This window comes from Biomphalaria glabrata, chromosome 2 (genome assembly GCF_947242115.1).
Source record: "Biomphalaria glabrata chromosome 2, xgBioGlab47.1, whole genome shotgun sequence".
Lineage (NCBI taxonomy): Eukaryota > Metazoa > Mollusca > Gastropoda > Planorbidae > Biomphalaria > Biomphalaria glabrata.
In genome coordinates this window covers 3,480,636-3,496,702 of record NC_074712.1, presented here as the reverse complement: position 1 = coordinate 3,496,702, position 16,067 = coordinate 3,480,636, and the positions used below count along the sequence as shown (strand labels likewise).

The 16,067-nt window shown below is 36.8% G+C and overlaps 2 protein-coding genes across 6 annotated transcripts in view; both read left to right on the top strand.

Moving 5' to 3' along the window:
- The window catches only part of LOC106065195 (uncharacterized), a 34,135-nt gene extending 24,316 nt beyond the window's left edge, over window positions 1–9,819 (top strand). For 2 of the 4 annotated variants that reach the window (XM_056018775.1, XM_056018777.1), the window contains exons 7-11: window positions 1,546–1,716; window positions 2,250–2,285; window positions 2,496–2,610; window positions 4,813–4,899; window positions 6,528–9,812. In XM_056018775.1, coding sequence (XP_055874750.1) covers window positions 1,546–1,716; window positions 2,250–2,285; window positions 2,496–2,610; window positions 4,813–4,899; window positions 6,528–6,646 — 528 coding nt within the window. In that variant the 3' untranslated portion in view covers window positions 6,647–9,812. Of the gene's footprint in view, window positions 1–1,545; window positions 1,717–2,249; window positions 2,286–2,495; window positions 2,611–4,812; window positions 4,900–6,527 lie in introns of all 4 variants that reach the window. The other 2 variants (XM_056018779.1, XM_056018776.1) reach the window with 2 other exon arrangements.
- A 2,044-nt stretch (window positions 9,820–11,863) lies between these two features.
- Window positions 11,864–16,067, top strand: LOC106067632 (CDGSH iron-sulfur domain-containing protein 1-like). Of its 2 annotated transcripts, none has more exons than XM_056018781.1 (3): window positions 11,864–12,184; window positions 14,130–14,359; window positions 15,843–16,067. In XM_056018781.1, the coding sequence occupies exons 1-3, from the start codon at window positions 12,172–12,174 to the stop codon at window positions 15,939–15,941; spliced, it is 342 nt and encodes a 113-aa protein (XP_055874756.1). In that variant the 5' UTR covers window positions 11,864–12,171; the 3' UTR covers window positions 15,942–16,067. The 2 variants fall into 2 exon arrangements, with proteins under 2 accessions (XP_055874756.1, XP_055874755.1); XM_056018780.1 differs by lacking the exon at window positions 11,864–12,184 and adding an exon at window positions 12,864–12,978.

Below are 16,067 nucleotides of genomic sequence, written 5' to 3'. Positions count from 1 at the left end.
ATGTAATAAAACTTTCTATATGCTCTGACTAACAACAATAAATCTTGCGATTAGAAATATTTTTACCATTGTCATGCGCTATCAGATCTGCAACAGCTTTAGGTTCGGTAGGGGGGACGAAGGGTCCAGGAGAGATCTGAATGGAGGGATGTGTTGAAGCAGGCCAGAGCCCTCCATCGGCTGTAGCGCCACGGGGATAGATGGATGTTATGCGCTATGTCTGGACCAGTTGTGAAAGGGGGAGGGTAGAAGGGGTTATGTTGGTGAATGCTTACATTTAAAAAAAAAATGCATACAATAAAATGTTCACTCAAGGCTCGAGTCCTCAAGGGGGCTAATTCAACTTATACCACCACATCTGTTAAGTAGGATTTTCTAATTACCAATAGTTAATTAACTAATTGTTTTTTTTTTAAATTGATTCTTGTGTTGTCAGGGAAAAGACATAATTGTGAAAAAGTTTCAGCTTTATACGAGCATGGGTGTGGGAGAAATAACGTGCACAAACTTTGTACCAGACAGACAGACAGACAGACAGAGTGAGTTGATATAAGCTTTGTAAGAAATTAAAATATACAGGGTGGGACATTTGCACCGGTCTGCAGTGGAAGTAGAAAAGCGGGACAGGTTTCATGTTATTTTAACAATTTTTCTTTCTTTTTTAGGGCCCATCATGAACAGAACAGATGAACATAGTAGTTTTGTGAAGCGTATAATGAAAAAAAACTTTCTGTGAGAACAACTTTTTGCGCTTGCTCGAAATGCATCTGTGTCCAGACCGAAAAAAAAACGATTTTTAAAACCGTTTAACAACTGTTTCATATGTACTTTTTCAGGGGTAAAAAACAATAATATATTTAGATTCTAGATAGTTGCGTTCTTTTGGTAGATTTATTCAAAAATGTGGGCTATCTTTATGCCCCACTCTTCAATTACTGAAGATCTAAAAGATCGGATATTGAGGAGGATAAATATTTAATGTAAAATAAAAAAGGGTGTGGTGGTCGAGTGGTGAAGCGCCTTCCGTCGAGGTGTCTTGAGTTCGAATCCACGTGAACACTGGAATTTTGGGTTTCAGGATCTCCCTGAGTTTACCCAACTCTAATAGGTACCAGGACATAAGTGAGAGAAGGTAAAAGTGGTGGCCCTCTATGCCAGCTCTACATCTTCTGCCACCCTAGATCACAGGGTCTGAAATGGGTGCTATCACTAGTTACATATTGAATTTTACATTTAGAAGTAGTCAAATTCAGCTTTCATACCTTGCGATCTATAGAGAAGAGGATGTAAAGTTAATCTGTTTCTGTGGCTCACGGTTAACGAGGGTGCCATGTGGCCAGCACAACGACTTCCCCCCCCCCTAACTAATGTCAAGTACCCATTAGAGCTGGGTGGACTCATAGGCGCCTCGCAGACCCCCCAAAAAAATCCCAGTCTTTATCAAGATTCGAAATCAACTTCAGTTCATAAGCCAAGTGCTTTAGCACTCGGCCACGCCTATTAAGTGTAACGTATAAAACTCTATATATTCTATCGTCCTTCCAGGGCTATGTTCTTGAAGTCTGCCCAAAAGGCATGCTGAGGGTCGCACGACATGCCGCTGACAACAACAAGACTCTGATAGTGAATATGTCAGCCCCAGTTGTATGTGTGGATCATAGGGAACTATTGCTAGTTCTGCTGACTTGTGCAGACTTTTGGATTGGTAATGAGTCAGTACGTGATTCCAAGACTCCATAGGCATCTCTATTTAATGACAATCAATCAATCAATCAATCAATCAATCAATCAATCTATCTATCTATCTATCTATCTATCTATCTATCTATCTATCTATCTATCTATACGCGAAAGCCCTAATTGATTGATTGATTCAGTCATTCACCACTCATAACTAATTCTCCCACATGGGAAAAATATGAAAATATACTTAACTTGTGCCTAAAATAAGTAAACAATTTTCAGATATCAATCAATCAACCAATCTATCTATCTATCTCTTTTTCTGTCTTTCTATTAGTTTGTCTACCTGTATTGGTCCTTCTGTCTGTTTGTCTGTCTGTCTTTCTCTTGACGTGTGCAAAATAGTATGTACTTTAAACATTTTGTGTGTGTGTGTTGATAGTATAGTGTCTTTTGTTACAACATTAACAGTTTTTACACACACAAACACATCGTAACCTTACTACGTTTTACGGTTCCAAATATTTAAATCAATAACAATATCTTATCTTATCTTATCTTTATAGGAAGCATTGAAGTTTGCAGAGGTCAATGAATTAAATGTAAGTTGGCAATTTGCTGCTCCTAGTTTTTAGATAACTTCCACTGACATAGATACAGACCATAGTGCAACTTCCACTGACATAGATACAAACCTTCGTGCACATTTTGTTTGTGTATGTAGCTTCTTAAATAGACAAATATGTGTATAGTAGGCCTATAAATACATTATATAGACTTATATTCAAAAAGATGTTTTGTTTTTTTCTTAGACAGAAGATGTGAAAGAAATAGCAAAGATATTGTCTAAATGGGAAAAAGTAAACATATCCAAGTCAAGAGTGGTTATCATAACACAAGCTGAAAATCCTGTTGTGGTTGCAAAAGGTTAGACTAGATAGACTCATAGAGCATGCATTCAATAGAGATATTTAATAAACCACATTTTCATTGTATAAACATGTAAGGGAAGACGGAGCTAGACGTCACAGGGGTAGGTAATCACAAACACTCTAAATACGGTACATACTGTTGCAACTCTAGGGTAGGCACTCAACGAAAAGGCAAGCAAATCAACACAGTTTAACAGGAAATAAATAGTTGTGTTTATTCACTAGGGCAAAACATAACATCCTTCAGCTTCCTCAAAGTCTTCCTACTAAGTATACCAGTCATTTGCTACTTAACCCGAATGTGGACCAACGACAGCCTTCCCCGCTTCGCTCCAGGTCCCTACTACAACCTTCAGGCAGCACAAAAGTTGGCCTCTTAGTTTCCCAAACATTCAGACTCTTCACAATCCCTGATGCACTGTTCTTCTCTCCATTCTAGTGCCTTCCTGTTTACGTTCAACAGTGCGCTGGTGCGCATCTAGAGCACTAGTGCAAGGCAGAGTTACAACACTACTTTGATTCGCAATCAAAGATGTGAAACTGCAGCTGAGAGGTTTACCGAAAAATTTACAAATGACAAAAAGCAATAAAATGAATTGTGGTTGTGACTTTTAGCCCCAATAAAGATTTTAAAAAAATGAGAACATTCTATAAACTATAATTTCATTCAGTAATAAAATTATTTTATAGATTCTAGGAGGCGCGGTGGCTGTGTGGTAAAGCGCCCGACTTCTGAACCGGGGGTCCCTGGGTTCCAATCCAGGTGAAGACTGGGATTTTTAATTTTGGGATCTTTGGGCGCCTCTCTACCCAGCTCTAATGTACCTGACATTAGTTGGGGGCAAAAAGGGCGGTTGGTCGTTATGCAGGCCACATGAGCCCTTCTTAACCGTAGGCCACAGAAACAGATGACCTTTACATCATCTGCCCTATAGATCATAATAGATTCTAGTGTATGGTTACTATTAACTTATTTAGTGTTTAGCGTCTTTCTCCATAAAAATGTGTTTAGAAAGGAGATGGTATCATCATTTTATGAACATTTTTGTCCTCCTAGATCAGCAGTTCTCAACCTTTTGGTCTCGGTGACCCCTTTTTGCAATCCCCCTACTATGCCGCGACCCCCCCCCCCGCACACACACACAGCAATAGAAGAATGGACAAAAACAATCAATTTTGTCGATGGTCTTAGACGACCCCTGGCAAATCGTCAATCGACCCCAAAGGGGTCGCGACCCACAGGTTGAGAACCCCTGTCCTAGCTCAAAGTTTACTTTAGCAAAGACGTTGTATATGTCTGGAGGCTGAGTGATAAAGCGGTTGGCTTTCGAACCGAGAGGTCTCGGGTTTGAATCCTGGTGAAGACAGGGATTTTTTAATTTTGGGATCTTTAGGGTGCCCATTGAGTCCACCCAGCTGTAATGGGTACCTGATATTAGTTGGGGGAAAAATAAAGGCGGTTGGTCGTTGTGCTGGCCACATGACACCCTCGTCAAACGTGGGCCTTAGAAACAGATGACCTTTACAACATCTGCCCTATAAGAAGGCACAAAAACAACAACAACTAAACACTCTCTTTCTCTTCGGTAAGCTGGGAGATACAAACTTATTACTTTCAAGATCTGCAGTAGTTCAGTCAGTCTGTCTGTACGTACCGGTATTGAACTAACTAAACGAGATGTCACGAGAGTGTCGTTGGAATGTAAGCCTTACAAAACAAAAAAAAACTTTCAATTCTCTAAACAAAAACGTCTGTTTAATTTTTTAGTGACCCCCCCCCCCACACCACTTCACTATTTTCCCTCTATTTTTAACTCTTAACATCCAATGGAAACCACAAATTCTCGACCTGTGTGGCGACATGTATGCACTACGCAAAACAGCATGGTTTCTGTCCAGGGCTTTTGCAAGAGAGGATAAGGGCCTCTCAAACCCTCACTCAAATAGATAATGATGATGATGATGAATTTAACGTAACGATAAGTACTATGTCTGATGAATAACATACTAACTCAACACAGTCTTTCAATCTAACGTTAGTCTCTATAATTAAGCCCGAAAGTAACGCGCTCTGGGCTTGTAAATAATGGTCGACTAGTCGTTACGTGTATATGATCTGTATATCTATAGGCCCTAAGTGTATTACATGTACAAATGTACAGTAAGAAATAAATACGTATTCAATCTATTGTTATAGACGGCGTGGTCAAAGAATACAAGACGACACCCATAGCAGTAGAAAGTATTGTGGACACAAATGGAGCCGGAGATTGTTTCGTTGGAGGTAAAAGTCTAATTCTTATGTACACCATTATAAAAGTGTGTGTGGGTGTGTGTGTGTGTGTGTGTTGATGTGCGTACTCAAATATTACAATTAGAATGATAATGTCTCTCCCCTGGTCAATTAAACGGCAATTGACCTTCACTTGAAAAATATCAGCAAATACAGAAATATAATGCAAATTATACATGTAACGTAAGTGAATACTGTCTCCATTCTAAAACTTAAAAATAAAGTCTATTTATTTCTGAGGTACAGGATGAAACAGGGTGGAGGACACGCACTAACCATGAGTTATATCAATTATATGAAGACCCACCAATAGTGAACGAAATAAAAAAGAACAGACTACGTTGGGCAGGTCACCTTGAAAGAATGTCAGACAACAGAGGGGCGAAAATCGTATACAGGCAAAAACCAAAAGGCAGGTGACCCAAAGGCAGACCCCGAATGCGATGGATAGATGACGTGGAAGCAGATCTGAAGCAGCTTGGGGTTTGGGGGTGGAGACGAAAGGCCCAGGAGAGATCTGAATGGAAGGATGTGTTAAAGCAGGCCAGAGCCCTCCATGGGCTGCAGCGCCACTGGGATGGATGGATGGATTTGTTTCTGAGGCCAACTATTGATCTAGTCTTTTAACCAATAAAGATGTTTGCCTTTATTATAAGCCCATGTCTAGGTTTTTATTTGAAAGTAGTTATAGTTTTAGTAGCTATATGATAGTTATGCTAATTTATTTACACTCCTGGGAATTGAAATTAACTCACCGCCACATAAAAAGTCTCACTTGGTCCACTTCCCCTTTAGTCCAACATTCCAGTACCAGACCAAAGTGCCAGATTTTAAGATAGTCACTAGGGAAATGACAGAACTCATTATGTCTTACACCTGGCCACAAACAGTAGCATATCCCCAGGAGGTAGAAGATATGTCAGTATCTGGGAGGATTGGGCTTTTGAAGTCATTACACTCTGAAAGCTTCTGATTGGAAGACAAAGTTTAATCGAGATTGTATATTTTAATTCTGAAGTTTTCTTTTGATATAACGACACTTCATAAAGTGGGTTTCTTAGTAAAACACCACAAGACATTCTGACCACCTACATGGCACCTATGACCACATTATGATCACTACTAAATTTGATTTCTCGGGATTATAAGATGTTCTGGATTCCAGCTGCCATATTTTGGGGAGCAAACGTAACCCTTAACCTTTTACCTTCATCCAACCCTTAGTCTGTTGGACCGTTGGGGCACCATGCAAGATTTGCCGACCGTCTTTTGCCTTAGTTAAAACCTCTTTCAATGGCGGGCCCGTCTATTCTTTTATGTTGTCCTCCCATTGCTTTATCTGTCTGCCTCTTCTTCTTTTTCCTGGTACTGTTCCCTGAAGGAATGTCGCTGCGAGCCCCAGAGACTTTGTAATATGGCCAAAGAGTTTTATTCCCAAAAATCTGTGGGCTATGTCTACCTTACATTAAAATAATATTCTTGTATATTCTTTCAGAGAAAAAGGGGGGGGGGAAACTATTTATGTGGCTAATAAAATATCTAAAGAAAAATGGATACATAGCCTTGAATTTATTTTATATGAACCAAAAGTTACGTTAGAAATTTTTAAATGTTGCCAGGTTTTTTGTCCAAGCTTGTTCAAGACCAAGATCTAGATTCTTGTATCAAGAAAGGGCTTGAGGTGGCTCATAAAAGCTTACAAAGTGTTGGATGCACATTTGAGAACATAAAACTTTAATGTGTGCGCTCAAGAATACAAGTGCACAGAGAAAACGAATGAAGGATCTACGTGCATGTGCCATATCCTTTGCTATTAGATCAAATTTGTTTCGGAAATTAAACAAAATTGCACACAGGCTACTAATTCAAAAACACACATTGCAACATACTTCTACTCAGCATGGAAGTTCCTTATAGGCTAACAAAATTGTAAATGATATTAAAGTAGACTTAATGTTTTGTAATTCTTGAGTTGCAGTCAACATCTTAATTAAAACTTTGATATTCCTTTTTCCCCTTCTAATTTGATTTCGCTATTACATGTTTCATTTTCCCCATTAGTTAATTTTCTAATTTTGTTTCCATTTACCCTCCTCCAATGTGATATTATTAGTTTTTTTTCTCCCCCCCCCCATTTTCAAATTATATTTTTTTTAATTGTATTTCCGCCCAGGCTTTCCCCCAGCAAGTTGCAAAGGGAAAAGATCGTCTCTCGAGACGTAAAATGCCACTACATTTTAAAAATTTTATTGTTTTTTTTTTCTTCTTTTGTAACTTTTCATTGTTACTTTTTAAAAAAAATACTTTCTTTATTCACAAAGCCACTCTGAATTTGAAGCTCCGGACAAATTACTCAGACAGGAAAATTGTCACGTGCGCGGAATATTTCTTTGAAGCAAATTACTGAATGATATTACACTGTTACTCAAACATTTTCTTATCTTGCTATTTTTTTAGTATTAAAAAATATCCGAAATACTCAATTTTATCCTTTTATGATCAATATTCAATAAAAATTACAAGTGACATTCAGTTCAGCCAAAAAGAGTTCTAATTGTTATATATATTGAAATGATTGCAAAGTGCGGGACACACATCTGACACCAAAAGAAATGATACTAAGAAGGCGCCGACCTAAAAAGAAAACAAATAGACGCCTCCTCTGGAAGTTAATAAAAAAAAACGTTTCCCCTTTCAGACGTTGCGATCTACGGGGCAGATGATGTTAAGGTCATCTGTTTCTTTGGCCAACGGTTAACGAGTAGAGTGTTATGTGGCCAGCACAACGACCAACCGCCTTTACTTTCCCCAACATTTTAATTAGAAGGTAAGCCCTGATTTAAAGTTGTTAGATCATACAATTGTAGTTGGTCGGGAAGATGTATTTATCTGATATTCTTTGTTCAACAGTAGGCCTACTTATATATAGGCCTATTTAAGTATTATGTAAGGTGACTGCTGCAGAAAAGGCCTATTACTAAAGATATATGAACATAAACTTATATATTATATCTAGACTGGAAACCGGAAACAAGTTCTTATCAGCGATTGATCAATTTACATACATATATATATAGATTTTTATATACCGAATTCTTTTTCAAGCTCTAAGGGAAGTCGCCCCAATCAATCTTTTCTGTCTAGAAATTGCAAAATAATAATTATGAGACGAGAGTACTCTTACTTTTGATGTTCAATTTCTAGATCTAGATCTAAAAATTAAATTATATGTTTCATAGGTTAGGGTTAAAAAAAAAAGCGCAACTTTACTTCTTATAACTAATTTACAAAACAACGCCTTGTTTCAACTTTAAAAAAAAAAATTCACATTTTTTGTGGTGTTAAAAAATCTCAATGTCCAGTCTAGATATAGTATATATACGTCTATGTATATGAACATTTGTGTTCATACACTCATTGCAGTGCAAATAAATTCAGTTTGACTACAAACTATATTGCACATTTTGTTCACGAATATTTACACTCGTTTGTGTGTGTGTGTGTGTTTTGTAATCATTGCAAAAAAAAAAAATATAATTCCATTTTAACACAAAAATATGTTGTTAATTTTTTTTTAATTGGTGTAAGCTAAGTATAAAGTTTAATGATGTTGTGAAAAGACTACTAATTAATTGATTTAGGCTTTGATTGGTAGTTAAAAGTTGGCTGGTCGTGCGGTTTGCGCGCTGGACTGTCGTTCGGATTTATAGACGGTCGAGGGTTTAAACCCTGTCCGCTCCCATCCCCCGGGGAGGTTTGGACTAGGAAGTAAACTATCTTCAACTCTGAAAGAACATCCGAAACATGTCAAACAGTAAGTAAACTATCTTCAACTCTGAAAGAACATCCGAAACATGTCAAACATTTTACAAACAAACATTTTAAAACAACACGATGAAGGAAAATCTGGCAATTTTCTTCCCCTTATTCCTAGTTGTACTCAATTGTATCAGTAATATAGCAAGTAGGCCTAACTATGTTGCTCCTCCTTCGTGATCGATGATGAGCCCATTTCTCATTTCCTAAAGAATCGAAGATGACTGTAAAGTCCAATCCTCGCTTTACAAGGCCGGCCGCATGGGTGGGTTAGGTCAGTTGCAGATAGGCCTGCTTCTTCTCTCAGCGTTTTGTTGGCCTAACTATAATTCTTGCTTGAATAGCATTAAAAAATAAAAATAAAATTAACAATAGAAAGCGCACTGATTTGAGATATAGGCCCACATACACTTGGGCCAACTACGAATAGTTTACTAGTACTTTTATATTATATGCACAAACTGTGTATACTGGAGCAACCAGACATCCTGTCGTGGCCGCCCTCCAGCTGTCAAATGCCTAACGCCCTAAAGTGTAAAAAAAAATAAATAAATAAAATCCTGTTTTCATTTTGTTATTGTATTTGTTTCTTGCATAAATCTTTGCTTTATTTTAACTTTATTGAGGCAAAGCGGGTAACTCAACAAATGGCTACATAAGAGCATCACAAGCATATCAGGTTTGGTCTTCAGATCTTGCCTACTTGATTACGTGTCGCCATGTACCTGACCATTCCTATAAGTTATACTATCGTCGCATATATCGCCTTCTATACTGTAACGGGCTCACGATCTGAGTTGCTCTCTATTCTCTCCGGAAGACTTCCCTGTTGATATACTCATAAATACAAGTAGAAATAGATGCACGACAAGGCCAATGTACAAAACACACACAGGCTTTATTCAACCATATTAGATAACGAACAATATCACACACTTCCTAATCTGCTAAGGGGATTAACTCTCACACAACATTACATCACATAATGTCTTGCATAGCATGGACAACCCTTCCACTGTTTTTCATGCACCTTCTTGTCCAAACAACCCCTCAGATGACCTTAACCAGGGCCGGTCCTACAGGTTGCGGGGCCCTATGCGAAACGGATAGCGCGGGGCGCAATTTGGGTTGTGATAAGGATAAGTGAAAACTAAGATTTTGTATTAGAAAATAAATTCGTATTTGCATTTTATTTATACTTTACTATGTAAAAAATCAGTGTCCAATTAACTTTACGAGCCATCTACAGTAGATAGTGGTATTGCAACAAAAAGCTGCTAAACATTCAGATCTGCCATTTAGATTTAAAATCGACTAGCAAAATATCGCTTTTGTTGGTGTTTTTTTTTTTAAGAGGTCGAGATAGATTTAGGCCTAGATCTATATTTGTATGCCAGTGACTATTAAAGTAAATTAAGTATTTGACAATTGTGTCTGTTTTAAGGAGATTTGCATCAGTTTTCAGAAGATTTTAATAATTTCAGGACATTTTCATGACTTTTTCTTATATTTTTTAATTTTAGGAGAATTCCTGGAACCCTTTAATAATAAGTTAAAATGGTTTAATTTAATAATTTACACCTAGAATTCGCATCGCGCGGGGCCTATAAAAGTGCGGGGCCCACTGCGGCCACATAGGTTGCATTGGCCTAAGACCGGCCCTGACCTTAACTGTACCTTAATAACCTCTTCTAAAACTAGGCGAATCGAACCAAGCTTCAACTATTCCATGCTTCAACAATACTTCTGTTTCTCCTTTTAATTAGGCGGGAAATCAACTTTCTCTTCTGGCTCATCTAAATTCGTTCATATTCCATGCTGAACAGAACACTGGTGCGCACCATAAGTGTCGGCGCAGGAGCGGAGTTATTTCAATATTTTCTGGTTTAATCATTCCATGGTTTAATTCATTCAAAGATAGTAAAAAGATGGCACACGTTTTGACCACCTCCTCCTGGAGCAGGCGATCATATATTTGACTATTTAAGTCTGTTCCGAAGAAACTTATTAGTCAGCCTAGTTGAGCCTAGAGCTCTTCAATGTATGTCATTTGTTCCCATTTGTATTCCCGTGTAAAATACTTACGTTGAAAGTGCAATGTTGCTGCTCAGCGCCCATTGGACAAGAGAAATAAACTTTCTACTTTGATGCTTTATTTTCGCAAATTATTTAAAAAAAAAAAGAAAATGTGCATTGGGTTCCATATTTATTACATTTATGTTTGCGCGATTAATGAACTATCGCAATAGGCCGTTTTAACTGAGACAATTATAATAGCCCACTATTTGACTGACCAACTACACTGTAAGTCTAGTTAAGCGGTTCTCAACCTTTTAGGCTCGGCGACCCCTTTTTTTTTTACAATCCCCCACTCTGCCGCGATCCCCCCCCCCCCACAGCAATAGAAGAATAGACAAAAAAATCAATTTTTTCGATGTTCTTAGGCGACCCCTGGCAAATCGTAGGACGTAATCATCTTCTTTTTTGAAGTAACGTCTGTATTATATAAGATAAAATAAGAATCGTCAATCGAACCCCCAAAGGGGTCGCGACCCACAGGTTGAGAACCCCTAGTCTAGTTTCTAAAGCTCACGTTTCTTTCTCCTTCGTTGTCGTCTAGGCCTTTTTTTTTTGTCCTCCTTTGGGCGGGCAGGTGTCTGATAACCCTGGTCTGTAGGCCCTGGACTCATTTAAGAAAAGACTTAGCATGGCGATCCTTCGATTGGTAGCCTATTGCTATGGGGGAATGGGGGGGGGGGGGATTTCGGGTACCCGCTTGAGTGTTCGAATTTTTTTGTTTTACATTAATTATTACGCCATTATGCCATGTCATGATGTCAAATGTCCAAATGTATAGGGGCACCTAAATAAGAGGTCTAGCCACCCGGGGCCCCCAAATGATGGTAAAATCCCTAGCTACGTCACTGATAAGAATGGCGCATTAGTGTTCTTATAAGTCCAAAAAAAAAATAAAAAAAAATAGGAAAATAGATCTAGTAAAAAAAAAAAATACTTTTTTTTCAACGTTTCTATCTATAGATTATTTCTATTCTCCCTTTCGACCCTCCCTTTTATTTTTGGTCCAGCATATACACAAATATGTTGGCCTATAGGTCGAAAAAGGGTTGGGGGGATGGTCACGTGACCAAGGTGACTAAAACACAAGAGCACACTTAAATGGTCTTAAAGATCAGCACACTACCGTTTACAAAAGGTAGACAAGAGATAAATACATTCACATGAGGGCTGGCACGTTTATCTTCATTTTTTTTTTTTCAAAGCATAGCTCGAGTTATAGTTCGTGGACATGGAAATACCACTTGTCTTGCGCACTGGCTGATTAGGTCAAAGGTATGTCACTAAATATTCATGATAATAAAATAGCATATTTGTTAGCCAGGAGTTAATTTTACGACACATCACTATCAGAAAGTTGTCCCTATAATCATGACTGTCACAGGTAGGTCCAATTTTTAGTGTTGGTCATGTCTTACTATTGATTTGTATTGTCTCATTGTGTGTGTGTGTGTGTGTTTATAATAGTAACAAATTAACAAGCAGACATTTGATTATACCCATGGCCATGGTGACTGTGTGACAGGCGTAGTCTATTAAAATTTAAATCTAGTTATCGACAGTAACATTTCTTATATTTCATATAATAGATCAATATCATTAATTTTATTAGGGATTTCTATTAATTTGGATTAATTCAGTACGTTAGCCTAGACTTTTTATTTTCGTCTATTCTAAACATTTGCATAATCATAATGAATGTGACCTATTTTTACCTTTGAACCGATAGTAAAATTTTGCTGAATCACGACTTGTTTAGGCTATATATAGACCATAGATGGTGTAGTCGCATTGTAATATGTCAATGTGACTTTAGTAGTTATAAATCAATAAATCAAACTTGCCGACACAATAAAAAAAAAACGGGAAAATAGATCCAGATTCATCCACTTTTCTAGTTAGTAAAAAAAAAAAACTTTGATTTTTAGATCCGTCAATAAATCTGTCTAGATTCTAGATCGTTCTAAATCTGGAATAGATCTATAAAGACACCGGTGTAATACAAAAGATCTGGACGACCTATGATGCAACAACTATTATTGTTGACTTAAAAAAAAAAAAGGTCACAAAATGTTCTTATTCCGGTTGAAAGTTCAAATGTGTTTTCATTTGTCTTTATAACTTATTATAAGTTATAAGATTCTATTTTCATTATTATGTCGAAACCATTTAGAGATGGTAATCGTTACCTAGACCTAGATATAGATTTAGTCTAAAAATAAGATCAAGATTTTAGAACGGCTTTTAGAACTTTAAGTTAGCTAAAAAATACTATAACTCTATATTTTATATAGATTCTATAGACTAATAGAGAGACTAGAGTTGACTAGAGTAAGAGTCTATAATTACTATGATTTATGATAAAATGCCCTTGTATCGTAGACGTAGTCTTGTCTTAGCCTACTACTTAGTACTCTTACCTGTAACTGTAGTCAAGTCTAGGTCTATAAATAATGTCTAAAAGAATGTGCAGTATTTATTCTAGAGGTCTAGGACTAGATCTAGAGTCTAGATCTTACCTTTGCCTTTGGCGGCCTTGGTGGGAACTGAGGAGTCTATCTCCAGATACATATTGTGACTGTCATTGTAAATGTGCTATGCTTTCCCCTAAAAATCTATAGGACTATATAGTATAGGTGGGCTTTATATATTTGAAAAGATCTACCTTTTCAAAACTGTGTAAACGTGCTATGCTTTCCCCAAAAAATCTATAGGACTATATATATAGTTGGGCTTTATATATTTGAAAAGATCTACCTTTTCAAAACTTTTATTAAATCTTAAGAATCATGTAATATAATTTATTATATGGCGTATTATTCTTATAATTGTTTTCCTGCTTATAGATCTAGTCTTAGTACTGTTTAATGTTCCTTATATTTCCAAAACTCATTGAGTTTACTTTTAACAGCATTCATTTTATTGCATTATTAGTGCTTATAATTTAAGAGAATATAATCCAAATGACCTCTTCAAGGTCTTCAGGAACACTGGTCCTGGGTTTGAACACTGTAGCCCGCCATCCCCTGCCTGGCCAACATCCTGCAGGAGTTTTGTGCTAAGAATCTTCAATTCTCAAAAAAACATCTGAAGACTCCTAAACACCAGATGTTGTAGGCCTACAACTATTTGAATTTATTTAATAATCCCCCAATCTTTACATAGATGATTTTTAAAAAAGTTACAGCATCCTTCACCTATCCCTTAGTCTGCTGGATCTTTGGGGGCACCACACCAGATCTGTTGACCAACTTTCTCCATTCCTCTGTCTTTTGCATATCATAGCTTAAAATGTGTAGAAAAAAAATAATGAAACCTTTGTGTTGCAGATTCACTGAAACAAAACATAGTTTATGCTGTGTCTGCTGCAGCAGGAGTGGGCTTGCTAGCCTACATTTTCTACAAACACAGAGGGTCATGTTGCAAAGGACGACCTATCAATCCATCCATCAGGAAAGATGAAAAGAAAGTCTCTGATGTACTTGATCTAGAAGAACTGATGAAGACTGTGCCACCAGGAGAGAAAGTCAGTCTATGTCGATGCTGGAAGTCTAAAAAGGTAAAAATGTCAGATTGTTTAATATGTTTACAACTGCATCCTAGCCCAAACTTTCTACAGAACTGCAGGCAGAGTTCAGACCTGGAATCATCTAGACTAGTGCATACCACACGACCAGGCAGATTGTTATAATTGAGTTTATTAATTTTACTCTTGCCACTTGATTTGTATAATACGGCTCTAGATCCATAACTGCTGAAATGAGTATAGAGATTTTAATTTGATACTGTATATTTTGATACTGTAAGATTTAAAAGGGAAACGCTTAGGAAACGATTGAATAAGAATATTAAGTCTGCCTGGTCATGTGGTTTGGCTTTGGACTGTTTTGAAACCTGCTTGCTTCCATCCCACAGGTGGTTTAAAATTAGGATGTAACCTTCTTTAATTTTATAACTCAGCATAAAGAACCACAATGTTGAAGTTCATTTTAAGAATGTGTGTATTTTCAAAGTTCAACAGTAGGTCTATAATTAGTGCGCACACATTGTTTCTAGTGGTATTCAAACATTGCTCTGAAGTGTTTAATTTTGTTTACTGTAAAATTTTTATTCTTCCTTTTTATTAGATAACATTTGCATTTCATAGCTAATTAAGTCCTCATCATGGCACTCAACAGAAAATATTTTGACATTGCAAAACCGTGCCACTTTCTTGAATGCATGCCTGCTTACATTTTGAAATTTGGTCGTTCCAGAGCTGGCATTAAAGGCGCTCTGTCTTCAAGAGTTACAATATTTTTGTGCAAATCTGTGTCTGAAACTTTTTCAGCTCAGCCTTGTGCCAGAAAATGATAAAAAAAAAGTATGAATGATAAAGGTTATTCTAATAATCTATTGTTTTGAAATGACAGACAAGAATATTCTGTGCAGATTTTGTGCGATTTTCAATAGCTATGGACAGCAATTTTCAAAGGGTTGGGGGACTAGAAACATGGGGTCAAAAGTGTCAATGTCAAAAAGAGAGGTGTATTGTTGTAGAATATTCCAGAGTAACCTAGGAAGTTAATTCTAGTTCAACTAGGTAAAAAGATTTCTTCTTGTTGTAATATGACCATGAGATGTGAACAAATAGCCACATTGTCTGTGTGCTGAAGAATTGTGTGTTTTGTGCCTGAACCTTTTGTTAATTGAGCAAGGTGTACTATTCATGTGTACTAATAGACCAAAAATGTATAGAAAGCCTTGATTTTGTATTTAGTTAGAATTTGAAGGGAGAGAGAGAGTTGGAGACGTAAGAAAGAACTGTGTTGAAGAAATGTACCTATCTTTTTTCTGTATTACCCAATACTTAATAACACTGTCCACAAATCTAATTGAAAATAAAATTTAAAAAAACAATGTTTCACAATTACATGGATCTAAAAAATAGAGTGCACCTGTATGATGTAGATCTCAATACTAGCCACATACTTAAAAGTTTTTTTTTTCTTCTTTGGCAGTCTTGTAAAGCTGAACTAATGTTCCTTTTGTTTGTATTACAGTGGCCATATTGTGATGGAGCTCACAAAGAACACAACCAAAGTACTGGAGATAATGTCGGGCCAGTTAACATTGTACGAAAGAAGGCTGACACTAGTTGACAACTTGTAAACATTAGTTGTTTTTTTCAAATGTTGTAGTTGAGATTTTGTGGCATATTTACTTACAATATATTTATTTACAATTAGTTGAGAAATAAAATATTTATTTCATTTTTCTAAAAAAAA